We start from the raw sequence: 24,429 nt of genomic DNA on the forward strand, positions 1-24,429 counted from the left end.
GGGTGTGTCCCACCCTCCCAGGCGCGACCTTGTGGGTGCTTCTTCCCCTTCCTGCCCTGCTCCGCTGTCACCCGCGGCTCGTCCAGCTCGGCTGCACCGGGAGCCGCGGAACGGGCGGGATGGGGCCGAGCCTGGGGCCGCTGCTGCTGCTGCTGCTGCCGCCCCTCCCGTGGGCTGAGCCCCGGCCCGGTGGGGCCGGTGGGGCCGGCGTGGGCTCGGACGCACCGGCCGGGGCGGTGGCTGGTGCCGGTGGGGACGGGACCCGGCTCCAGCCCTCGATCATCGGGGGACACGAGGCCAAAAAGCACTCCCGGCCCTACATGGTGCTCCTCCAGCTCGAGGGGAATCGCTCCTGCGGGGCAGCGCTGCTGCACCGGCGCTGGGCGCTGACAGCCGCGCACTGCCTGCGTGAGAAGTGAGTCCGGCACGGCTCGGTCCTGCCCGGGGCGGGGACGGGGCTCCCGGTGAGCGGCACCGGGCTGACGGCGGGGACGGGGCTCCCGGTGAGCGGCACTGGGCTGACAGCGCTCTCGGGGTTAGGATGGGGCTCCCGGTGAGCGGCAGCGGGCTGGCAGCGCTCCCGGGGAGGGGACGGGACTCCCGGTGAGCGGCACCGGGCTGACAGCGCTCCCGGGACGGGGACGGGGCTCCCGGTGACCGGCACCGGGCTGACAGCGCTCCCGGGGAGGGGACGGGACTCCCGGTGAGCGGCACCGGGCTGACAGCGCTCCCGGGGCGGGGATGGGGCTCCCGGTGAGCGGCACCGGGCTGACAGCGCTCCCGGGGTTGGGACGGGGCTCCCGGTGAGCGGCACCGGGCTGACAGCGCTCCCTTGGTGGGGAAGGTGGCAGAGCGAGGGGCGTCTGGTGGTGGGGCTGCACAAGCTGGGGGACAGCGGGGCGAGCACCCAGAGCTTCCACATCCGGGCTGCCTGTCCCCACCCCGACTACGACCCACAGACGATGGAGAACGACCTGCTCCTGCTGCAGGTGGGGCTCGGGCCGGCGCGGGGGAGGCTCCGAGCGGGGCCGGAGCGGCGGCGGGGCCGGGAAGCGCTGCCGGGAAGGGGCGGGGGTGTGTTCGCACGGCGTCGGTGCCGCTGCGCTCGCAGCCGGGGCGAGCGGTGACATTTCCTCTTGTCACCCCCAAGAGATTTCACACCTGGGTGACATCTCCCCGCTCGCACTGTCGCTGCACCGGCTCGGTGCTCCCCTTCGAGCCGTGGCCTTGGGGGGGGTGCAGCATTGGGGTGCTCCCCTTTGACCGCGGTGTTGGGGGGCTCCCTGCCAGCCCCTCTGCCCATGGTGGGGGGCTCTGACACTGCCCCCCGCCCGCAGCTGGACGGGAAGGTGACACTGAGCAAGACACGGCGGCTGATCTCGCTGGCGAGACGGGAGCCGGCGCCGGGGGAGCGCTGCAGCCTGGCGGGCTGGGGGGTCGTGGACTCCCAGGGTCGGAAGCCGTCGCCCACCCTGCAGGAGCTGGAGGTGACGGTGATGGACACGCAGAAATGCAACAGCAGCCGCTTCTGGCACGGCGAAATCGGCCCCTCCATGATCTGCTTCCAGGGGCAGCGCCGCGGCTCGGCGCCCGCCAAGGTGAGGGTTTGGGGCTCCGAGGGCTGCAAAGCTCTGCCCGCCCCGAGCCCGGCCGAGGGGGGCTCCGGGGGCGGGGAGGATGCTCACCCTGGGCGGGCGAGATGTCCCCCTGGCCGTGGTGGGGGTCCCTGTCCCCGTGCCCACTCCCCGGTGTCGCCTCGCCCTCAGGGTGACTCGGGGGGCCCGTTGGTGTGCGGGAAGCGGCCGGCGGTGGCCGGTGTGGTGTCCTTCAGCAGCAGGAACCCCACGGACCCTTCCAAGCCGCCGGTGGCCGCCTCGACCGTGAAGAACAAGAAATGGATCCGGAAAACGCTGCGGAGGGGATGCGGCCAGCCCGAACACCCGGGAGACACCAAACACCCCTTCCTATTTACACAGGTTGGCTTTTAATTGGGAATACTGTCCAGAGTCTGGTAAAATAACATCCTTAGTACATAGATACAGTGACGGTGAGCGGAGCCCGGCGGGATTATCGGTGGAGGAGGGGGAGGGAGGTGGCTGGTAGCCGAGGGGCGATGCTCCTGCCACCCCTGCACTCACTCAGGAGTGCTGCTCCTGGGATTTTCCTCCTTTTCTTCAGTCCCAGCCACTGGTCCCTCCATGCCGGCCACTGCCAGGGCAGGGGGGCTCCAGTGGGCACCGGGGTGTGCCCATCCCCACGACCCCAGTGCTCGTCCCTGGGGACCCCCTGCATATCCGCACGGTCCTGGTGTCTCCCTGGCCCCACTGTGTGTCCCCAGTGCAGCCCAGAGCTCCTGACTGTGTTCCCACAGCCACCCAGGTGTGTCCCCTGTACATGTCCCCATAGCCCTGTGTCTGTCCCTACAGCCCCCGGTGGCACTGGGATGGTCACTCATCCACAGCAGGGAGTGGTGGCGTAGCAGTGGAGGTATCCCAGGGGTCTGGGACCACCTGGACTGGGGGTCCCTCTGCAGCCCATCCCACTCCTAAGGGTTGAGGCACTTCCCACACACCCCAGTGCTGGCACCTGGGCCCGGCTGGCAGCAGGAGTGGGGGTGTCCCCCGGGTTTTGGGGCTGGGAGGCCGTGTGCTCGTGGGCGTGATCCAGTCCTGGATGGATCCGTGTCCACATCCACAAGGACACACCTGGATGGATCCTGGCTGCGAGCCGAGGCTCTCCTGCCCTGGGGGGTGGGAGGCTGGGGGCCTCTGGGTGAAGGTGAGGGACCCCAGACCCTTTCCTGGGGGTTGGGCATCCCAGTGCCAGCTCAGCACCCTGTCCCCTCCCAGAGCAGCCCCCCAGCCTGGTGACAGCACCCTGCGAGCAGCCCCTGGCATGAGCCCATCGGGACCCCCACGAGCCCTGCCCGGCTTCTCCTGCACCATTTCCACTTGCCACCACCCCAGACTGGCACAGGTCACCCATCAGCAAACAGGAACCTCCAGCGGGACATCCTCGTCCCCCAAACGGGGCTTCTGGTCCCCATCTCCCCCTCCAAAGCCTCTCCTCTGCATCCCTTCCCTGTTAATAAATGAGCTGCCATCATCAGCAGAGCCAGAGCTGGTGCCAGACAAGCTGGAGCGTGCGGGGTTTTCCTGGTACCGGTTGTGCTGTGTGGGATCAGCCCCTGGGTGAGCAGGATGGGGACACGTGGGGACACGGCCCCACCTCAGCTTGTCCCTGGATGTCCATCAGTGGGAGGGGATGGTCCATGAGAACCACCCCAGACCTGGAATGTCCCCAGCTCTGTCCAATCCTTGCTGCTGGGAATGGCGATGCTTTAGCACAGCAAGACCCCAGCCGGGGCCAGCAGCGGGTTGGGGTGACTCACTGGTCCCCAGCTGTCCCCACATCCCCATGTGTGTCCCAAACACAGTCCTGGGCAGCTCCCGCGGGGCTGGGGGTGTCACAGGACCCCCACTGGGGCATCATCAGGCTTGGATTTTCTCCACTGCCTTGTCGGCCACCGCCGTCACCGCCATGGGGCTGGGGACGTAGTTGAAGGGGGTGACGCGGGCGGCCTTGCTGGGGGAGCCGTGCCGGCTGCCGGGGAAGGTCCCGGCGGGCGCCTCGTGGCCGAAGGAGATGGGCAGGGCGGCCTTGGGGGCTTCGCCATCGCCGGTGACGCGGGGGTGCGGGGGTCCCTCGCGGGTCTCCAGCGTGGGAGAGGTGCTGGAGTTGGTCTTGGAGGTGGCGAAGTCCTCGGTCTGCACCACGGCGTCGCTGGTCTTCCTGCCGGGGTGCTCCTCGTCGCCAGAGCCCGCCAGCGGCAGCGCGGAGGAGGGCAGCGTGCTCTTGAGGATGTGCGGGATGTCCTCGTCCCGGATCCTCCGCCACGTGCCCTTCATCATCACCACCGGCGGCTTTCCCGGCGGCCCGCCGGGAGCCGGCTCGTTCTGCCGCCGCCGCGCCGCCGCCTCGGAGCGCACGGAGGACGGGCTGGCCGCCCGCCGCGCCACGCTGATGTTGGGCGAGGACGAGTAGCGCTTGAAGGGCTCGGCCGCGGGCACGCTGGTCTTCACCGGCAGCCGGGACGGGCTCTCGGAGCTGGTCCGGCGCGGCGGCTTGGCCCCGGCCGGGGCTTTGCCGCCGGGCTGGGCTCTGGGGATGAGCGGCCGCTGGCCGGGGCTCGCCGCTTTGGCGGCTTTGAGCTCGTCGCAGCGGGAGGAGCAGAGGAACACGGCCGGGAGCGCGGCTCGGCTGCGCTGCGGCGAGCCCCGGCGAGGCAGCGAGGCGGCCGGCGGCGTCGGGGACAGGTCGGAGCGGTGCCGCAGCAGCAGGCTGGAGGATTCCTTGATGAAGGTGAGCTGGCGCAGGAAGCCGGAGCGGTCCGAGTCGCTCCCGCTGGAGCGGGCGGATGACATCCGCACCAGGTTGAGCCGGCTGCCCCCCGGCCCCGCGGGCCGAGCCTTGGAGCCATCGACCTGCTCCTCCAGCACCGGCATGGCCCCCCGGCCCGGCAGCACCTTCCTGCTGGGCTTCTGCATGAAGGGGATGCGCACGGGCGACTTCTGCGTCTTGGACTGCTTGGGAGCCGGAGATTTGGGAGCCGGGGCTCTGGCCGGGGGTCCCGGCGGGGAGGAGGAGCCGCTCGCCTTGCCCGCGGCCGGTTTGGTGACCTGCGAGGGCGACGGCAGCTTCTTGGGGGCGTGCTGGGAGGGCGTGGAGGTGCGGGAGGAGCCCGAGGAGGGGGGCCCTTTGCCGATGCGGGCGGGCGGGGTCGTGCTCCTCTTGGGCAGCGCCAGCTCCCCGCTCTCGGGGGCTTTGCCCAGCCGGTGCAGGCTCCGCGAGCGCTGCTGGCTCAGCGAGAGGTTCTTGGCCGGCGGCGCCTCGGGCTTGGCCGCGGGGCTCTTCTTCGGCGTGGCCCGTGGGCTGGGGGCATCTTTGGCCAGGCTGGGCATGTAGATGACGGTCCTGCCGCGGAAGACCACGGGCAGGTTGGGCACCGGCTTGGCGGGCGCCGGGCTCCGCTCCGCCCGGGAGCTGGCGCGGCCGGCGGGACGGGCACCGGCCGCGTCCTTGCGCTCCGGGCGGGCCTTGCTGCGCTCCCTCCTCGCCGGGTCCCGGCCGGAGGCGCTGCCGGGCCGCGGCTTCTCCTGCCTGCCCAGGGAGAGCTGCAGCGTGGAGCCCACCGAGAGCCCCGACACGAAGGACAGGATGGAGTCGGACTCGGAGGAAGGCTCCCGGGACAGGGAGGCGGCAGCCTGGTGCAGCCAGGTGACGATGGAGTTGGCTCCCTCCTGGATGGCTTGCCACTCCACGCTGTCCAGGTCGGAGCCCCGGTCGGAGCCGGCGTCCTCCTCGGGGTGATGCCTGGCCTCGGCTTTCCGCTCCCTCCCGCCGGTGCCCTGCGGCTTCTGCTTCCTCTCCACCAGCCTGCGGCGAGCCGCGGGCCGCCGGCGCTTGGGCATGGCCGAGCCGATGCACTTCTGCAGCAGATCATCCTCCGAGTTGAGGCTGGGGGAGCTGGGCGAGCCCCCCTGCGCCTGCCCCGCGGCCGCTGACCGCGGCCAGGTGGCTTTGCCGCAGGGCTGGCCCCGCTCCTCGCCCTCGGAGAGGTTGGCGTCGCTCAGGGAGCTCATGGAGGAGCTCAGGGAGTAGCAGGGCGGCGTCTCGTCGGCGATCAGGTTGTTCTGAGGCTTCGTCTTCGCCGGACGGGGACCGGGCTCGGGGTCCTTGTTGGGGACGGAGCCTCCCCAGCGCTCCCTCCGCGGCGCCCGGCCGGGCTGGGCTCTGCTGCCGGACCCGTCCCTGCCCGTCTCGGGCAGCTCGTCCAAATCCGGGTCGTAGAAGCAGTAGACGGCTTCCTCCGTCGGCGTGGTGTGGCACAGCGACTGGAACACCACCCCGTCCTCCAGGGCGTCATCCTTCCTCCCGGGGGCACCGCCGGCCCGGCCCACCCCCAGCTCCTTCGGGAGGGTCTGGCCCCGCTTCCCCTCGCCCCGGCCCGGCCCCGCTTTGCCCTTGGCGGCGGGGCCGAGGCGGGCGGGGGCCGAGCTGCCGGAGGCGGCCCGGCGGGCCGGGATGCTGCCGGGCCGGCGGCGCCGCTCGGCCGGGGGCTGCTCGGCCTCCTCGCCCGCCGGGTACCGCAGGGTCTCGTCGCTCAGCGAGGCGGCGCTGGAGAAGTTGACGGGGGTCCCGTCGGCCGAGTCGGTGAAGGAGTCGTCGTCCTTGAAGAGGTCGCGGGCGGTGGCTCGCAGGTGCCTGGGGACGCCGGGGTGGCTGGGGGCCGGCACCAGCATGTAGACGGGGACGTGCAGCGGCTTCTTGGTCTGCGGGTGCAGCACCTGCCCGGACAGCAGCGAGGTTTTGACCTTGCGGAAGCGGGAGGGCATGGCCGAGCTGATGCACTCCTTGAGGATCTCGATGTCGTCGTCGTCGGGGGGCTCGGGGCGCTCGGCCCTTCGCCGGCCCTCCAGGAACCGCTCCTCCCGCCGCTCCTCCCGCTTCTCGTGAGCCGCGAAGTTCAGGCTGTTCTTCTCCGGGAAGGTGGGAATCAGCTTGAGCTCCACGTCCTTCTGGACGTAGTGCTCGTGGAGGGGCAGGGCGCTCAGGCTGGAGGCGCACGAGAAGTTCTCGTTGGGTTTCTCCACCGTGAAGTAGACCATGGAGTCCAGGTCCTGGGGCAGCTGGAAGCGTTCCTTGAAGTCGGTGATCTCCATGAACTTCTTGACGTTGTTCTCCCACTGGATGTTGAACTGGCTGGTCTCCTTCTCGGGCTGGCAGCCCAGCTCGAAGAGCGGAGTCTTGCTGCGGCTGGGGGGCATGGTCTGCCCGGGGCTGTCGGGCAGCTCGCTGGGGCTGATGGTGCCGCTGATCATTTCGCTGCACGGGTCGCTCTGGATGGAGCTGGCGATGGAGGGGCTCTCGAAGCTGCCCAGGGAGCTGACGGAGCTGCAGCGGCTCATCACCAGCGGCGTCTCCTGGATGTAGTTCTCCGAGGAGCTCGAGGGCGTCAGGTCCTCCTGGCGCGAGGGCGAGGCCTCGCGCAGGAAAACCTTGTCACGCTTCGGGAAGGGGATGGTGATGGGCTGGGAGATCCCCACAGGCGTGGTGGGACCTGGATCCACCACCTTCTCCTTCTCCTGCCTCACATCCTCCCCTTCCGTGTCGCCTTCCTCCATCTCCAGGATCTCCAGGGAGGAGTCGCTGTCCAGGTCGTTCTCGCTGTGGCTCTGCCCGTCCAGCACATTGTCTGCTGAGGAGAGGGAGGACAGGGAGCTGCACCGGGAGAAGCAGATTGGGGTGTCCTCCACCGAGTACTTCTGCACTGACTCCTGCTCCGCCGAGGCCGCTGGCTGGGCCGCCAGCTTCTCCGGGATCTTGCTCAGGGGTTCGGCCGCCTGCAGCAGCGCCGGGGGGAGCCAGGCTTGCTTCCTGCCCAGGAGGGAGGGCTGGTGGCCAGCAGCCGTGCTGCTCTTGGCCAGGGCCTCAAGCACGGGAACGTGCTGGTAGGATGGAGAGAGCTTGATGGTGCGAACATGGGGGTCGGTGGGGGGCTTGGTGCCCACCTCCTTCTTCCACTCCGTGTCCTTCTCCGGCACCTTGGGGCTGGGGAAAGTCACCATCTTCTTGGCCCGTTCGGGCAGGTCCCGCTGCTCGGGTTTGTCTGGCTCGGCCGGTTCCCGTGCGGGGGGCTCGGCCCGCTCCGGTTTGCCCAGGATGCTCTTGAGGTCGAGCCGGCTGGGCCGCTTCTGGTAGCGCTGCAGCTCCTCCCGGTAGTCCAGGAAGGCGGCCCTGGGGCAGGGCTTCATGTGCTCCTTGGTGCAGTAGCCGTCGCTGGTGCTGCCGCTGTTGAGGCTGTCGGTGGACAGGCTGGTGCAGGCGGCCTTCAGCCGCAGCAGCGTGTGCGCCCGGCTCAGGCCCTCCCGCTTGGCCAAGCCGCCGGCGTCCGACAGCCGGCACGGCGAGCAGGACTGGGCGCGCGCCTCGTGCCCGTCCTCGGGGCCGTACTGCCAGTCCAGGCAGTGATCCTCGGAGCTGAGGCTGAAGCTGTCGTCCGAGGAGTTGTGCATGGTGGAGATGTCCTCCACCAGCTTGTCGATCTTGGCCACCGTGCTGGAGATCTTGTTGGCCAACTTCTCGGCGGCCAGCGAGACGTCGTCCTCCGGCGGCGGCGGCTTCCTGGGCTCGGCCGCCTTCCCGCTGCCGTCCTTCTCCGGCTCCGGGCAGCGCCGCTGCGCCAGCGCCCGCGGCAGCGCTTGGCCCTGCAGGAAGGAGGAGTTGAGGAACATGGAGAGCACGGAGGCGCCGGCCGTCTCCACGCCCGTGGAGATGTTTGGCACCTCGTCGTCGTCGAAGCAGCCGGAGTCGGAGGCGTAGTCCTTCACCAGGCTCTCCATGTGCCGCATCGGCTTCTTGGCGCTCTGGCCCTTCAGGCTCTGCTTCTCCATGCTGTCGAAGGTCTCCGCCAGGTGTTTGGCATCCAGCTCGGCCTCCAGCGCCTTCTGCTTGCGCATGTAGAGCGAGGGCATGCAGGAGCCCGGCGACACCACGGCCGCGTCCTTGTACTTGGGGGGCCGGTTGGTGAGGAGGTTGCGCAGCGCGGCCGCGCTGCCCATGGCGATCATCTTGTGCTTGGAGTGGATGAGGTTGCGGAGCATGCTGACCGCCCCCAGGTCCCACAGCAGCTCCTGGTCGCGGGGGCTGCGGGCCGACAGGTTCCAGAGGGTGCCGCAGGCGTTGCTGACGATGGTCAGGCTGTGCGAGCGCAGGTGCTGCAGCAGCGTCTGCAGGCAGTTGTGGTCCCGGAGCACCTGCCTGAGGGACAGAGGGGACCCCCGTGAGAACCCCAGCCTTGCTCTGGGGTCCCGTGTGGTGGTGAAATTTCTCTTTTAACCCGTGATTCCAAAGGAAAACTGTGCAGGCTCTGCTGTTCAGTCTCAAGGCAGTTTATTGTGAGTTATCTAAAAGATTTTCTTCTGGGGCTGCTGTGGTTTGCTCACAGCTCAGGCAGAGGCACACACACACCCTGACATCCTCCCTGTCTGCTGTCTTCTTCTCTCTCCCCCCACCCAGGGCTGCTGCTATCTTTTATATGATATATTACATATTACATGTTTATAGTTTTCCCCAATGCCTATTACCTATATTAAATACTGCCTTTCTATCTTTTATATGGTACATTACGTGTTACATGTTTATAGTTTCCCCCCAATACCTACTACCTACATTACAAAGTGCTTTTCTACTCTAAACCAATCTGTGAGTGCCAACATCACCAAGAACATGGAGGTGAGGAAGACGAAGGAGGAAGAACAGGATCAGCCCACTTTCCTCCATCTTAGAACTTCTGACCCCCATGTACAAAGTAAAAATCCCCCTGGACAGGTGCTAAAACCCCCCTGTACAATACTAAAAAATTTCCCCTCTGTTTTGTAACTACTTTTACTCTCCCATCTAACCCTTTGTGACTGCTTGTTCCACCTCCAAAGTTGGTAACTCATCCCATGGCTCAAACCCAAAATCACAGCTGCTTCCAGCTGCCTGCCAGGGCCTCAAATGCTTCTGACCAAGGCCTGGAACCTCTAAAAATGTCTGAGGGACATTTTGAGTTCCCACAGCTCCCCAGCCATCAGGGTGGTCCTGGACCTGCTCCCTGCCCCGTCCCAGGGGTGCAAGGTGACCCCACCCCTGCCCAGCCATGACATCCCCCCAGTGCTGTCCCGGGGGTCTGCAGTGCCCCCCGCTCCTGCTGCACCCCCGAGGCCACCCCTGGTGCCCAGGGCCCCCCATCTCCACACCCCTTGTGCCTGCAGCCGTGTCATGCCCCGAGGCCATCCTGGGGTGCACGGAGCCCGGGGTGCCCCGTTCTCATCCTGCCCCGGCCACGGCATCCCCCAGTGCCACCCCCGGCTCCTGGGTCCCCCGGGTGCCCCCACCTGTAATCCTCCCGCGTGGCCACGAGGCTGGAGACGTTCCTGAGGATGCCGCCGCCGCTCTCGATGATGGCCAGCGAGTTGCTCTGGCACTTGTAGGTGAGGGTGCTGACCAGGAAGCCCAGGGCCCCCTCCACCCCGCAGATGGCCGCCTTGTTCTCCGTGCTGTGCGCCGACAGGTTCCACAGCGCGCTCAGGACGCTCTTCAGCGTCGACTCCTGCCCCGGGAGGAGAGGCACAACTCCTGTCAGCGCTGCCAGGTCACCCTGTGCCCGCTGGCACCACCCCAGGGGGATACACAGCCCTGTCTGATCACCCTGTGCCCGCTGGCACCACCCCAGGGGGACACACAGCCCTGCCCGGTCACCCTGTGCCCACTGTCACCACCCCAGGGGGACACACAACCCTGTCAGCGCTGCCAGGTCACCCTGTGCCCGCTGGCACCACCCCAGGGGGATACACAGCCCTGTCAGGTCTGTCTGATCACCCTGTGCCCGCTGTCACCACCCCTGGGGGACACACAGCCCTGCCAGTTCACCCTGTGCCCGCTGTCACCACCCCTGGGGGACACACAACCCTGTCAGCGCTGCCAGGTCACCCTGTGCCCGCTGGCACCACCCCAGGGGGATACACAGCCCTGTCTGATCACCCTGTGCCCGCTGGCACCACCCCAGGGGGACACACAGCCCTGTCTGGTCACCCTGTGCCCGCTGTCACCCGCCCCGTGCCCGCTGTCCCCCGGCCCGGGCTCACCTTGCCGGCGTGCAGGGCACAGCGCATCAGCCCGGTGACGCTGCCCACCTCCCTCAGCACCTTCTTGCTGTTGATGTCAGCGCGCCAGGAGAGGTTCCTCAGGATGCTGGAGACCACCTGGAGAGGCAGAGCGGGGCGAGTGAGCGTGGCGACCGTCCCCCTGCCTGTCCCCCACCCCAGGGTGCCCCAGCAGCACCCACCTGGTGCAGCTCCTCGCTGTCGGAGCCCAGCTGAGCCACGATGGCCTCCATGCAGCCCCGGCGGGAGCAAAGCGTGGCCTGAGGGGAGGATGAGGGTGGTGAGGGCGATGCTGCAACCCCCAGACCCTGCAGATCCCCCTCAGAACCTGCTGATCCCCCTCAGAACCTGCTGATCCCCCCCAAATCCTGCAGATCCCCCTCAGACCCTGCTGATCCCCCCCAAATCCTGCAGATCCCCCCCAGACCCTGCTGATCCCCCATAAATCCTGCTGATCCCCCTCAGACCCTGCAGATCCCCCCAGACCCTGCAGATCCCCCCCAGACCCTGCTGATCTCCCCCAGACCCTGCTGAACCCCCCAGACCCTGCAGATCCCCCCCAGACCCTACAGATCCCCCCCAGACCCTGCAGATCCCCCCAGACCCTGCTGATGCCCCCCAAATCCTGCTGATCCCCCTCAGACCCTGCAGATCCCCCCCAGACCCTGCTGAACCCCCCAGACCCTGCAGATCCCCCCAGACCCTGCTGATCCCCCATAAATCCTGCTGATCCCCCCCAGACACTGCTGATCCCCCCCAGACCCTGCAGATCCCCCCCAGACCCTGCTGATCCCCCCCAGACCCTGCAGATCCCCCCAGACCCTGCTGATCCCCCCCAGACCCTGCAGATCCCCCCCAGACCCTGCAGATCTCCCCCAGACCCTGCAGATCCCCCCAAACCCTGCAGATCCCCCCAAAATTCCCTCCCACCTTGTTGACCACGTCGCCGAAGGTGAGGTTGGTGAGGGCCATCCCCGCGTAGCGTCGCAGCGCCAGGTTCAGGGGGTCGTTGGTCATCTTGTGCATCTCGTAGTCCACCTGCAGCAGCTCGGCCACCGCCTGCAGCCCCCCTGTGGGACGGGGCGGGGGTCATTTTGGGGTTCCCCTGGGTGGGGTGCAGAGGGAAGGAGCCCCCTCCCCGCGCTCACCCAGCTCGTTCATGGCCCGCCGGTACTCCTCGTCGAAGGACAGCTTCATGATGGCACAGGTGGCCTGGCAGATCTGGGGCTCGATGGGCACTGGCACTGCGGGGCATGAGGGTCACCGAGGATGCTCCGAGTCCCTCCCAGTCCCTCCCAGTCCCTCCCATCCCTCCCAGCCCGTACCGGCGCCCTCGGGGCCCCGCGCCCCGTCCCGGCTCTGCATCTGCAGCCAGTCCCAGCAGGTCTCGGAGTAGGAGCGGATCTGCTCCAGCACATGCAGCACCCTCATCTCCTTCTTGGCCTGGCCCTCGTCGGGCTGCGAGAAGACGATGTTGTGCAGGGCGGCGTTGGCTCTCATCCGCGCGTCCTTGGCGCCCGTGGGGCTCTCGGGGGGTCCCGGCTCCCCGTCCGAGTCGTGCAGGATCTGGATGAGCAGCGGCAGGCAGCCCGACCTGCGCATGGCCAGGCAGCTCTCCTGCGAGCTGGACATGGCCAGCAGCGTGCGGGACATGTCCTCCTTGTCCCGCGTGGCCAGCATGGACAGCAGCCAGAACACCACCTCCACCTGCGGGGACACGCGGGTCACGCCCGGCCCCGGTGGGCTCGGCCCGGCCCGGCCCGGCCGCCCCTCGCTCACCTTGGTGCCGCCGCCCTCCTCGGGGTGGGTCGGGGGGTCCAGGCTGGCGTCCCCCGCCTCGCCCGGGCCCTTCCCGCAGAGCTGCAGAGGAGGGGCAGGTGGGGGGGGCTGCCCTGCAGTGCCCTCGCCCACCTGCCCAGCCCCTCCCCACCTCCCTGCCACCCCCGGCCATCCCCAGGCGTCGCTGCCGGCAGTGCCGGGGGGGATTTGAAGTATTTTAAGGGAAAATCGGGGGTGACTGGGACCGGGGGGGGGCTGCTGCTGGCGCAGGGATGGGAGAGCGTGGGTGGGCAGCGGGGAGGGGATGGGCTGAGCCTGGGTAGCGATGGAGGGGTTGGAAACGGGGCTGTGAGGATCTGGGGGTGTCTGGGGGTGATGGGGGTGTGGGAGGGGGGTGATGATGGGACTGTGCTGATGGCAGGGCTGTGGGGGACAGTGGGGGACAGTGGCAGGGCTGTGGGGGACAGTGGCAGGGCAGTGGGTGACAGTGGCAGGGCTGTGGGTGACAGTGGGGGACAGTGGCAGGGCTGTGGGGGACAGTGACAGGGCTGTGGGTGACAGTGACGGGGCTGTGGGGGACAGTGGGGGACAGTGGCAGGGCTGTGGGTGACAGTGGGTGACAGTGTGTCCCTGGCAGTGGGTGCCAGCGCGGCGATGGCGATGGCAGCCCATGACAATGATGATGATGATGCTGATGGTAGAGCTGTGGGTGACAGCGGGACAATGACAGCAGGGGGGCTGTGGGTGACCCTGGCGCCACGTCGCTGGCAGCCCGTGGCCACGGTGATGACGATGATGCCGATGAAGATGGCAGGCCGCCCGCCCTGGCGGCTCCAGATGCCGCGGGAGCCCCCGCGCCGCCCGCCCGCCTGGCCTACTTCTGGTCTCCATGGCTACTCCCGTTCCGCGGTGCCCGCCCGGCACAAAGCCCGGCCGTGCCAGGGGACAGCGCGGGGACAAGGGCGGGGGGGCCGTGCTGGCCCTGTCCCCAGGGCCCCGCGGGAATGGGGACCCCGGCCCCGACCCCGCGGGGACAGGGACCCCGACCCCCGGCCCCGCTACCTGCGGCTCCGGCTGCTGCGCCTGGTCCTGCGCCTCCATCAGCTCCTTGTCGATCTGCTCCAGCCGGGACGCCCGGATCTGGGGGGCACAGAGGGGCTTGGAGGGGGCTGGGACCCCCCAGGAGCACAGGGGATGGGAGGGGGTGGAAGTGTGCAAGGAACGGCGTGTGAGGGTGTGAGGAGCTGGTGTGAGGTGTGAGCAGCTGGTGTAGGGTGTGAGGAGCTGCTGTAGGGTGTGAGGAGCTGCTCTAGGGTGTGAGCAGCTAGTGTAGGGTGTGAGGAGCTGCTCTAGCATGTGAGGAGCTGGTGTAGGGTGTGAGGAGCTGCTGTAGGGTGTGAGCAGCTGCTCTAGGGTGTGAGGAGCTGCTCTAGCATGTGAGGAGCTGGTGTAGGGTGTGAGGAGCCGTTCTAGGGTGTCAGGAGCTGCTCTAGGGTGTGAGGAGCTGGTGTAGGGTGCAAGGAGCTGCTCTAGGGTGTCAGGAGCTGCTCTAGGGCACCCAGGGGTGCTTGTGAGGGTGCCCAGAGTTGAGCCCATGGGTCTGGGCCCCCCGGCGGCGGAGCGGGAGGAGTTCTGGGGAGGAGCCGACCTGTGCCCGCTGCACCATCTCGTCGGCCGTGCCGAAGCGCTCCTCCATCAGCGAGCGGATGTGCTGCGCCTCGAACTGCAGCTGCTGCCGGATCAGATCCATCTGCATGGAGAACTGGGGGGCACAGGGGCCGGCCTGAGCTGGGCCGGGCTCCGGGCGGCTCCAGGGGCCTGGGGGGGCCAGGGGGTGCCCCCCACTCACCGTCTCCACGTGGGGCAGCTCGTCCAGCCGCGTGGCCAGGCTCTGCAGCTGCGCGTAGTACCAGATCTTCTCCTTCTCCTCCTTCTCGATCTCCCCCAGCAGGAAACACCTGCGGACGGCAGGGCTCCGTCAGCGCAGCCCCCCCGACCACCCCCAGCCCCTTCTGTCCCCCCCAGGCCGTCACCTCTCGCGGTCCAGCTCCTCCAGCATGCGGAGCGTGGCCCTGCCCAGCTCCCCGGGGCCGTCCCGGTGCGAGGCGGGGCCCGGCGGGCTCTCCTCGGCGCCGCGCCCGGTGCTCGCCGCCTCCGGGGCGAACTTGAGGTTGTAGAGGCTGCTGATGTCCATCTGCAGGGCTGCGGACGGCGCTGTCAGGGTGGGCTTGGCGGGGTCTCCCCCTGCCCACCCTGCCCGGGCACCCACCTTTGAGCTGCTCCAGCACCTCCGTCTGCCCCGAGGACACCATGACTCGGGCCTCCTGCTCCAGCTTGCCCTGGAGGTGCTTCAGGACCTCCTAAAACAGCGGTGGAAGCATTAAGGACGGGGAGACGTGGATGGAACCCCCCCAGTTCGGGGTGTGTCCCCACCTTCATGTCCGAGGTCTCATTTTCCAGCTTGGAGAGGTGGTTGGAGTTGTCCTCCAGCTCCCGCCGGAGGTGGCTGTTCTCCTTCTTCAGCGCCTCCACCTGCCGCACCAGCTGGTCGTACGAGGCGATGGAGCCGGACATCTTCACCCCCTCCCGTGCCTGGGGGGGGATTTGGGGGTGGGCAGCACCCGGGGGGGCTCCGCAGCACCCTCGCAGCCCCCCCAGCACCCAGCACCCAGCTGGGAGCGCGGCACGGCGCTGGGCACCCACCGCCCGCGCCCCCCGAGCCCCCCGAGCCCCGCTGCCCCCAAACCCCCCCCGAGGGGCGGCCCCGGCTCAGGGTGGGCTCCGGCGCCGCCCCCCAGCCCGGGCAGGGCCCCCCCAGCCCCCGCCCGGCTCGCAGCCTGCGCAGAGCTCCGCTCTCCGCTGCCTTTGTCTCGCTTTTGTCTTCTCCCGCTGCCAACCTTCTCCCGCTCCGCTCCCACCGGCACCGGGGGCAGCCCCGGCCCCTCCACGGCGCCCCCCCCGCCCCGCTCCGCCCCCCAAAAACCCTCCCAGCCCCCATGTGCCCCCCCCCAGCCCCCCAAACCGCCCCTCGCACCTGCCCGGGGGGACGCGCACGGCGCTGTCACACGCTTGGGGGGGTCTGGGGTTGGGGACCCCTCCTCACCCCCCCAGAGGGTCGTGCCCCCGGCGGGAGCCGGCGGTGGGGGAGCAATGGGGGCTCCCCACTCCCCTCGGCTGCCCCCACCCCACACCCCCCCCCAAAGCGGGTCAGGGGCGGCAGCGATCGACCCCCCCCCCAGCTCTGACACCCCACGGCGGCTCCCTGGGGCCCCTCTGGGTGTCCCTGCACCCCCTCCCAGCACAGAGGCCCCACCCGGCAGCGGTGGGAGCCGAGGCCCCCCCATCGGTGTCCTTCCCACCCCCAGGAGCCCCCCCAAATCTGCTCCTTCAGCCCTGCACCCCACAGGGCGGGGGAGCTCCCGTCCCGCCCTGCGGGTCCTGCCGGGGGTGCCCCCTGCCCGTGATTGCCAAGGGACACGAAGACCCCCACGGTGTCAATCCCCCCCCACAGCTGCCAAAAATTCCCCCCGGGAGAGAGAAATAACCCCGGGCAGAGGGTGGGGAGCAGGGGAAGGGGGAGGTGTGGGATGAGGGATGCGGGATTGGGATGCGGGATGGACAATGAGGGATTCAGGAATGTGAAATGCAGGGTGAGGGGTGCGGGATGGATAATGAGGGATGCGGGAATGTGAAATGCAGGGTGAGGGGTGCGGGATGGATAATGAGGGATTCAGGAATGTGAAATGCAGGGTGAGGGGTGCGGGATGGATAATGAGGGATGCGGGAATGTGAAATGCAGGATGAGGGGTGCGGGATGGACAATGAGGGATGCGGGAATGTGAAATGCAGGATGAGGGGTGCGGGATGGATAATGAGGGATGCGGGAATGTGAAATGCAGGATGAGGGGTGTGGGATGGACAATGAGGGATTCAGGAATGTGAAATGCAGGGTGAGGGGTGCGGGATGGATAATGAGGGATTCAGGAATGTGAAATGCAGGGTGAGGGGTGCGGGATGGATAATGAGGGATTCAGGAATGTGAAATGCAGGGTGAGGGGTGCGGGATGGATAATGAGGGATGCGGGAATGTGAAATGCAGGATGAGGGGTGCGGGATGGACAATAAGGGATGCGGGAATGTGAAATGCAGGATGAGGGGTGCGGGATGATCGCTGCAGGATCCGGAATCTGGGGTGCAGGGTGAGGGATGAGGGACAGGGAAGGCAGGACGCCGCGGGGGAGGCGGGGTGATGGATGCGGGATGCGGGATGCGGGATGGATGCGGGATGAGCACGGGCTGCTGTTGCCATGGCGACAGCGATGGGGGAGCACAGGCGGCTCCCGGCCCTTCCTGAGCACTCGGGCGTGGAGGATGGGGGCGTTCAGCCTTGTGGGGGATAACGGGAGCCAGGCGCTTCCACTCCTCCAGGGGAGGACGTTCCCCCTCCCCAGCACCCCAAAGCTGTGTGCACCCACCCAACTGCTCAGCAGGGCCCCTCCCCTGCGGGACCCCCACCTCTAAGAGCAGCCGGGGTGCTCAGGCTGCCCTCCCGAGGGGGTCTGGGCTGGGATATTTGGGGGGTTGATGGAGGGGGGGGCTGAGCTCTGCTCCCCCCAGTTCCTGGCAGGGCCGCAGCAGCGCCGGGATCTGCAGGGGAGGGGCCGGGGCCGCACCTGGAACCAGAGAGCGGCGAGAGCCGGCAGGAAAGGGGGGCAGGGATGAGGGAAAGGGGGGCAGGGATGAGGGAAAAGGGGAAAAGGCTGCGGGAAAAAGGGGGGACAGGGCTGTGGGAAAGGGGGACCAGGGATGCGGGAAAAGGGGGGGACAGGGCTGTGGGAAAAGGGGAAAGGGCTGCGGGAAAAGGGGGACAGGCTGCAGCTCCATTCCAGCACCGTGTTGGTCACCGCCCCACAGGACCCGGTGTCCCCTCATGGGCTGGATCCCAGGCGGGGCCGTGGGCTGACCCTGGGGCGATGTGATGGCTCGGGGTCCTGGGTGTGTCTCCTTCCACCCCCGAAATCTGCCCCTCTGCTGAGGGCACCCCAGGAGTGGCCGCGGCCACTGGTGGGGCCTGGATCCATGCAGCAGTTTGCTGGCAGGGCAGATGATGCTGCAGATGAAGCAGCAGCTGCACTGCCCAGCACACCCTGCTGTCCTCCACGCTGCCCACGCTGCCCACGGTGCCCACTGCACCCACTGCCCACCACCCCAACCATCCTCTGCACCGTTCATCACCGCAGCGCCTTGCCCACGGCCGCCGCTCGCCGCGTGTGATGCCAGAGCAGAGCAGGGCAGGGCAGGGCCTGGGGAGCCCCGGGGGTGCCCCAAGCTCCCCGCAGCCCTGGGGAGCCCCGGGGGTGCCCCAGGCTCCCCGCAGCCCTGGGGAGCCCCGGGGGTGCCCCAGGCTCCCCGCAGCCCTGGGCTCGCCCTCGCCGGGCAGCAGCGCTGCGGGTGAGGCTGGGGACAGGGACCGCAGCCATCGAGCGCGGCCACGCTGCCACAGGCACAGCTGAGCCCGGCCGGCTGCGGCTCCCGCAGCCCCCGGGGACATTAAACAAACAGCGTGTTGTCACCAGCCCGGGCTGATCGACCCGGCCCCGGGGACCCCCGAGCACAGCAAAACCCCCCTGGGGAGCACAGCCCCCCCCCTCCAGCTTGACCCTGCACACGTGCGGGGACACACGCGGGGACACGGGGACAGCATCGACCCCCGCAGCCCCCCAGAGGCCCCGCACGCACTCACACGCGGACTCACCCTGGGGATGGGTGTGGGGCCGCGGTGGTGTGAGCTTGGGGTCCCCAACACCCCCGCCACAGCCCCCTGACAATGCAGGGCCCCCCTTATCCACCCCACGCCCCAGGGTGGCCGTGGGGGCCAGCGGGGTGGGAGGTGCAGCCACCCCCCACCCCCATCCGGGGTGATGGGTGCACCTCCTGGGAGCTGGCACCCTTGGGTGCCCCCCGGGTGGGGTTGTCGTGCTGGATTAGAGGCCGAGGTTTTTGAGGGACGGGTTTGGGAGGTGGATTTGGGGTGCGGGTTTGTGGGGAGGGTTTGGGGTGCTGGTTTGGGCGAGGTTTTGGGGCTCAGCCGCAATCCCGGGCCCAGCCGCGCTGGGGAGCGCCGGGAGGGGTGGGGGGCTGCAGGGAGCCGAGCTCGCATCGGGGCGGGGGGAGCTGCTGCCAGCCCAGGGACGAGCCCCCGCCTCGCCCGCAGGATGGGGACGAAATGGGGACGAAATGGGGACGGAATGGGGACGGATGGGGATGGGGATGGGGATGGAGGGAGAACGGGGACGGGGATGCTGCTCCCTCTTCCCCCCCTCCCGCGGACTCCCCGCCGAGCCCCCGCATTGTCCGGCCTTTGTCCCTGCAGGATGCGGGGTGTAACCGCTGCCCGACGCTCCCGATTCCCCCCGAGCCCCCCGATCCGCCCCGAACCCCTCCTGTCCCCCAATGTCCCCTCCGATCCTCCGGGTCCCGCGGGACGGAGCCGCGCCCGCCGCACGATGCGGCGCAGCCGGGGCCGGCGGCATCCCCGCCGCGGGGAGGGGGCTCAGACCGGGGACCCCCGGTGCATCCGAGCCCCGCCAGCCGCCCCCGCGCCCCGATCCCCCCCGGCCCCTCCGCGGAGCCCCCCCCATCCCTGGCGGAGCCGCCGCGACCCCCGGGGGCTCGGGGGGTGCGGGGGGCAGGTGCGGCCGTACCTCATCCCCGGCGGTGCGGAGCGGTGCGGGGCGGTGCGGGGCGGTGCGGGGCGGTGCGGGGCGGTGTGGGGCGGTGCGGAGCTGGGCGAGGCTCCGGCGCGGCCCCGAGCAGCCGCATCCCGCCCCCGCCCCCCGCTCTCGGTCGGGATTTTCCAGCGGCGCCGCCGCCGTTAGAGGGCGGCACCGGGGGCTCCCCGCGCCCCCCCCGGGCCGTGCGGGGCGGGGGGAGATGGGACCCCCCGGAGGGCTCGGCTCCCCTCCATCCGCCTCTTTTCCAGCCTCCGCAAAAACGCCGGGATCTGCCCTGTCCCCATGTCCCGGAACGCACCTGCCGCGCCCGACCGGACCGGTCCCGGCAGACCGAACCGGTCCCGGCAAACCGAACCGGTCCCGGCAAACCGAACCGGTCCCGGCAGAACGAACCGGTCCTTCAGACCGAATCTGTGCCCCGCGAGCCGCCCGGTGTCGCCCCCCATGTCCTTGGGGACCCACCCAAGATGCGACAGCACCGGCTGAGCCCCGGGATGAGCGGGACCCTCACGACGACCCCCACTGTCACCCACCGAGGTCAGTGTCACCCACCGAGGTCAGTGTCACACACCGAGGCCACTGTCACCCACCGAGGTCACTGTCACCCACCGAGGTCACTGTCACCCACTGAGGTCACTGTCACCCACCGAGGCCACTGTCACCCACCTCCCAGCTGGGGTGTCCTGGCCCCCTCGGCATCGCCCCCCCGGGGCTGAGAGTCCCCAGCCAGACAGAGACCCCAGGACAGTGACCCCAGGACAGGGACCCCAGGACAGTGACCCCAGGACAGGGACCCCAGGACAGAGACCCCAGGACGGAGACCCCAGCACAGAGACCCCAGGACAGAGACCCCAGGACAGGGACCCCAGGACAGGGACCCCAGGACAGAGACCCCAGGACAGTGACCCAGCTGAGTGACCCCAGCCTTCTTCTCCCCGCTGCCACCCAAGGGTGGGAGCAGGACTCCCAAGGTCACATTGCTTGAACAAAAAGGGACCCGGAGCCTGGGGACCTTCCCTCGAGGACAAAGGGCACCACCGGCCACGGGAACGGGACACAGAGGGGACCCGAGGGACCCCGAGGAGTCCCCAGGGGACCCCAGCCAGCAGCAGGGACAAGGCAGGACCAGCCTGGGGACAAACGGTCCCTTCACTGCCATTGGTGCTGGGGACCAGCATTGGGTTAATTTGGCTCAGTCCAGGGACAAACCAGATCATCCACCCGGGATGAACTCATCTCATCTTCCTTCCCATCATCACTCACCCCTGAGCATCCCCCAAAACATCCATCCCTCCCAGCCTGAGCTGCAAACCCCCAGTTCACCCCCAGCCCGATGCCACTGGGATCCCTGTCACCAAAATCCTTTGGGTTCCCAAATTAAGGAAAGAAAGCAATAGTTTGGGGTTTTGACATCCCATGACAGGCCTTGGCAGCTTCTCCTGGGACCCAGGCTGGTCCTGAGCCTGGGAACACCCCCTGCCTTTCCCCAGTCCCACATTTCCGCATTCCCAGTATTTTTATTAACAAATAAAGTTAAATACATGGAAATGCTGTAAACATTAAAGTGCCACTGCCCACTTCCCAGTGAAGAACAAGGAATTTAATTCATTCACTAAACCCAGATGATTTGTTTGCTGCAGGTGCTGACAGAAAGCAGTGCCAAAAAACCTGGGAATACTCAGGGAAACATCCAATGAGGGTGGAGTGGAGTTCAGCACCCGCCAGACCCCCACCCCGGGAATGGAGAGGCAGGAGACAGAGGGATCCAGGTGGAATTTCTTTATTTACACTGCAGGAGCCTCCCTCCCGAGGTCACTTGAGCGGGATGAAGCGGGAGGAGTGGGTGGCGCCGATGCCGGGCCGGCCGTGCTTCACCGGCTTGTACGTGATGGAAAACTCGCCCAGGTAGTGGCCGATCATCTCGGGCTGCAAGTGGAGACATCCGTGCTGGGGACAGCGCCGGGGGCACGGGGACATCCCTGCCGTGCCCATGCCAGGGCTGCCCGGTTGTTCCAGCCAGGCCCTCCCCGGTGCCCTGATGTGGAACCAGAGGGGCTTCCCCGGCTCTGCCCCTCCTGGGAGCTGCCACGGGAGCCACGGTGGCATCTGTGCCCTTCCAGGCTGGGTTTAACACCAGGGAGGAGCAAGAAGTGGCATTTAATCCCACTGGTGGCATCAAGTGGCAGCGCTCCCTGGGTAATTGCACTCCTGGGGAAGCTCAGGGATCTGTTTCATCCCGGGCAGGCTGGGAGCCAGGATCCACAGGGATCACTCCAGCTATTCCAGAGCCACACTGAGACCCCTCTGAGAGCTGGGCCTGTCTGGGGTGACACCTCCAGGTGTCCCTCTGAGCCAACCCCGCTCCCAGAGGAGCCCGGAGCCCTCCCAGGCACAGCAACGAGCAGGATTTACAAAGAGCTGGAAGTGAACACTCGGGCGCTGAGCTCACCGCGAGAGCCGCCGGCCAGGCCCCAGCTCACCTTGATCTCCACCTGGTTGAAGGTTTTGCCGTTGTAGACGCCCACCATGCTGCCCACCATCTCGGGCAGGATGATCATGTCCCTCAGGTGGGTCTTCACCACCTCGGGCTTCTCCATGGGCGGTGCTTCCTTCTTGGCCTTGCGCAGGCGCTTGAGCAGCGAGTGCTGCTTGCGGCGCAGGCCGCGGTTCAGGCGGCGCCGCTGCCGCGCGCTGTACAGCTGCATCAGCTGCTCGCTGCCGGGGGACAGGGGCAGCTCAGCGACGGCCCGGGGACCCCAGAGACATCCTGGGGACCCCAGAGCCATCCTGGGGACAGCCCGGGGACCCCAGAGCCATCCTGGGGACAGCCCGGGGACCCCAGAGACATCCTGGGGACCCCAGAGCCATCCTGGGGACAGCCCGGGGACCCCAGAGCCAGCCCAGAGACCCCAGAGACATCCTAGGGTACAGCCCGGGGACCCCAGAGACATCCTGGGGACAGTCCGGGGACCCCAGAGACATCCTGGGGACAGCCCGGGGACCCCAGAGACATCCTGGGATACAGCCCAGGGACCCCAGAGCCAGCCTGGGGTACAGCCCAGGGACCCCAGAGACATCCTGGGATACAGCCCAGGGACCCCAGAGACATCCTGGGGTACAGCCCATGTACCCTAGAGCCAGCCCAGGGACCCCAGAGCCATCCTGGGGACCCCAGAGCCAGCCCAGGGACCCCAGAGCCAGCCCGGGGACAGCCCAGAGCCAGCCCATGGACCCCAGAGACATCCTGGGGACAGCCCAGAGACCTCAGAGCCAGCCTGAGGACCCCAGAGCCAGCCTGAGGTACAGCCCGGGGACCCCAGAGCTAGCCCAGAGACCCCAGAGACATCCTGGGGTACAGCCCAGGGACCCCAGAACCAGCCTAGGGACACCAGAGCCAGCCTGGGGATAGCCCAGAACCAGCCCAGGGACCCCAGAGCCACAGAGCCTGGGCTACAGCCCCAGGAGATGGCCAGGGACCCCAAACTGAGCCTGGGAAGTAGCCCAGGGACACCCCAGGGACCCCAAAGTGAGCCTGGGGAACAGCCAGGGACCCCAAACTCAACAGCCCAGGGATCCCAACCTCAGCCTGGGGAGCAGCCCAGGGACACCCCAGGGACCCCAAACTGAACCTGGGGTACGTCCTGGAGACCCCCAAGGGTCAAGGTGAGCCAGGGGCACAGCCCCGGCGAGACCCCAAAGCCACTGTGTCACCCAGACTGGGGTGCACAGCAGGGAGAGCCCCGGGGACCCCGAAGTAACAACAGTGTTACCCCAACAGAGCCCGGAGCACGGCCTGGAGGAGATCGGGGACCCCACACTGACGGTGTCACCCACGGAAGGACTTTCAACAGCCCAAAAAGCAGCTGCCGAGCGCCCAAACCCTCTCCCCGTTATCGGCGGTATTTGAACATAACCCGGGCGCGGGGCAGAACCGGCTCCCCGACCCCCAGCCCGGGTTCCCAGCCCTTACTAGGACATGTCGAGCAGCTGGTCCAGGTCCACCCCGCGGTAGGTGAATTTGCGGAAGGTTCGCTTCTTCTTCTGCTCCACCTCCGCCTGCAGCGGGACAGGGGGGTCAGTGCAGGCGGACCAGGGGATTCAAGGCCGCCCGGTCCCGCGCTCCCCGTCCCGTACACCGGGAAGGCCGCGGCCCCACCGAGCTCCCCTCCCCTCAGCCCCGCTCCAGCCCCCGCAGCGCCCCGGGGAGGCTCATTCCCCGTCCCCCAGGCAAGCCCCGAGCCCCGGGCGGCGCCGCCGCGGCGGGTGAAGCGCGGATGGCGGCGGATGGGGCCGGATGGCGGCGGCGGGGCCTCCCCCGCACCCACCATCTTGGCCGGGGCTGCTCGGAAAGGCCGCGCTCGCGCCGGAAGCGGCGGATCTCGCGAGAGCGGCGCGGGAGGAGCGGGCGGAAAAGCCGCGCCCGAGCAGCGCTTCCGCCCTCACTGCCCTTAAAGGGGCCGCGCCCGAGCAGCGCTTCCGCCCTCACTGCCCTTAAAGGGGCCGCGCCCGAGCAGCGCTTCCGCCCTCACTGCCCTTAAAGGGGCCGCGCCCGCAGCGCGGGACAGCGGGGCACAGCTGCCAGGACGGAGCCTCCTCTTCCCCCGAGCCTGCCCCTCGTGATCCAGGGATATCTCGGGTTCGCACGAAGCCGCTCCTTCCCGCTGGCCCAAGGTGGAGCCCAGCCGTGACAGGGCGCCGTCACCGGGACAGCCCCGGGCCGGCTCTGAGCGCCCCACGCTGTTTTCGGAAGGCGCCTTGCTCTTCCACCTTGGTTTTTCACGGTGCAGGGGAGCGTCACCCTCGCACGGGAGGCAGCGGTCAGCGTGGGACACGCCGGGCGCGGCTGAGCAGAACCGGTCGCTGGGCACCGGTTGATCCGGTCAGGCCTGGCAGGGTCCTGGAGGAGCTGCTGCTGGCAGACGGGAGCCAAGTGCAAAGGCTTGTCCCAGAAGAGGGTGAAGATGCTGGGTGTCCTCTGCTCCAGGTGGTGCCGTGCCTTTTCCAGCTCCGGGGGAGCTCGGTCGGTCTCAGAAGCGACACCTGCACTGCCAGCCCTGGAGCAGCTCCCGTTCCAGCAGGAATTCCGAGCTCAGGGATGGAACGGAGCGAGGAGCAGAGCCAGGAGGATTTGAGCCCAGAGGATTCACAGCGAGCAGAACCAGAGCCACACAAAATACAGAATTCTGAACTGATGCAGCTCCTGCCAG

The 24,429-nt window shown here is 68.3% G+C and overlaps 3 protein-coding genes across 3 annotated transcripts; 1 reads left to right on the plus strand and 2 right to left on the minus strand.

Moving 5' to 3' along the window:
• Nucleotides 1–119: 119 nt before the first annotated feature.
• GZMM (granzyme M) lies at nt 120–1,988 on the plus strand. Its single transcript, XM_077788733.1, is given in 4 exon segments — nt 120–419; nt 852–989; nt 1,338–1,598; nt 1,767–1,988. Coding segments are annotated over 4 exon segments (921 nt in total).
• Nucleotides 1,962–19,260, minus strand: APC2 (APC regulator of Wnt signaling pathway 2). The gene is made up of 15 exons (XM_077788823.1): nt 19,193–19,260; nt 14,922–15,080; nt 14,758–14,848; nt 14,522–14,690; nt 14,338–14,446; nt 14,137–14,250; nt 13,551–13,628; nt 12,489–12,569; nt 12,035–12,416; nt 11,858–11,953; nt 11,640–11,779; nt 10,892–10,969; nt 10,692–10,808; nt 9,942–10,156; nt 1,962–8,820 (listed from the first exon to the last, which is right to left on the minus strand). The coding sequence occupies exons 2-15, from the start codon at nt 15,060–15,062 to the stop codon at nt 3,492–3,494; spliced, it is 7,140 nt and encodes a 2,379-aa protein (XP_077644949.1). The 5' UTR covers nt 15,063–15,080; nt 19,193–19,260; the 3' UTR covers nt 1,962–3,491.
• A 1,726-nt stretch (nt 19,261–20,986) lies between these two features.
• Nucleotides 20,987–23,615, minus strand: RPS15 (ribosomal protein S15). The gene is made up of 4 exons (XM_077788759.1): nt 23,548–23,615; nt 23,193–23,278; nt 21,703–21,937; nt 20,987–21,148 (listed from the first exon to the last, which is right to left on the minus strand). Exons 1-4 carry the CDS (start codon nt 23,548–23,550, stop codon nt 21,035–21,037), a joined length of 438 nt encoding a protein of 145 aa, XP_077644885.1. The 5' UTR covers nt 23,551–23,615; the 3' UTR covers nt 20,987–21,034.
• Between the last annotated feature and the right edge of the window lie 814 nt (nt 23,616–24,429).

The sequence above is a fragment of the Lonchura striata genome, chromosome 28, assembly GCF_046129695.1.
Source record: "Lonchura striata isolate bLonStr1 chromosome 28, bLonStr1.mat, whole genome shotgun sequence".
In the NCBI taxonomy this organism is placed as follows: Eukaryota; Metazoa; Chordata; class Aves; order Passeriformes; family Estrildidae; genus Lonchura; species Lonchura striata.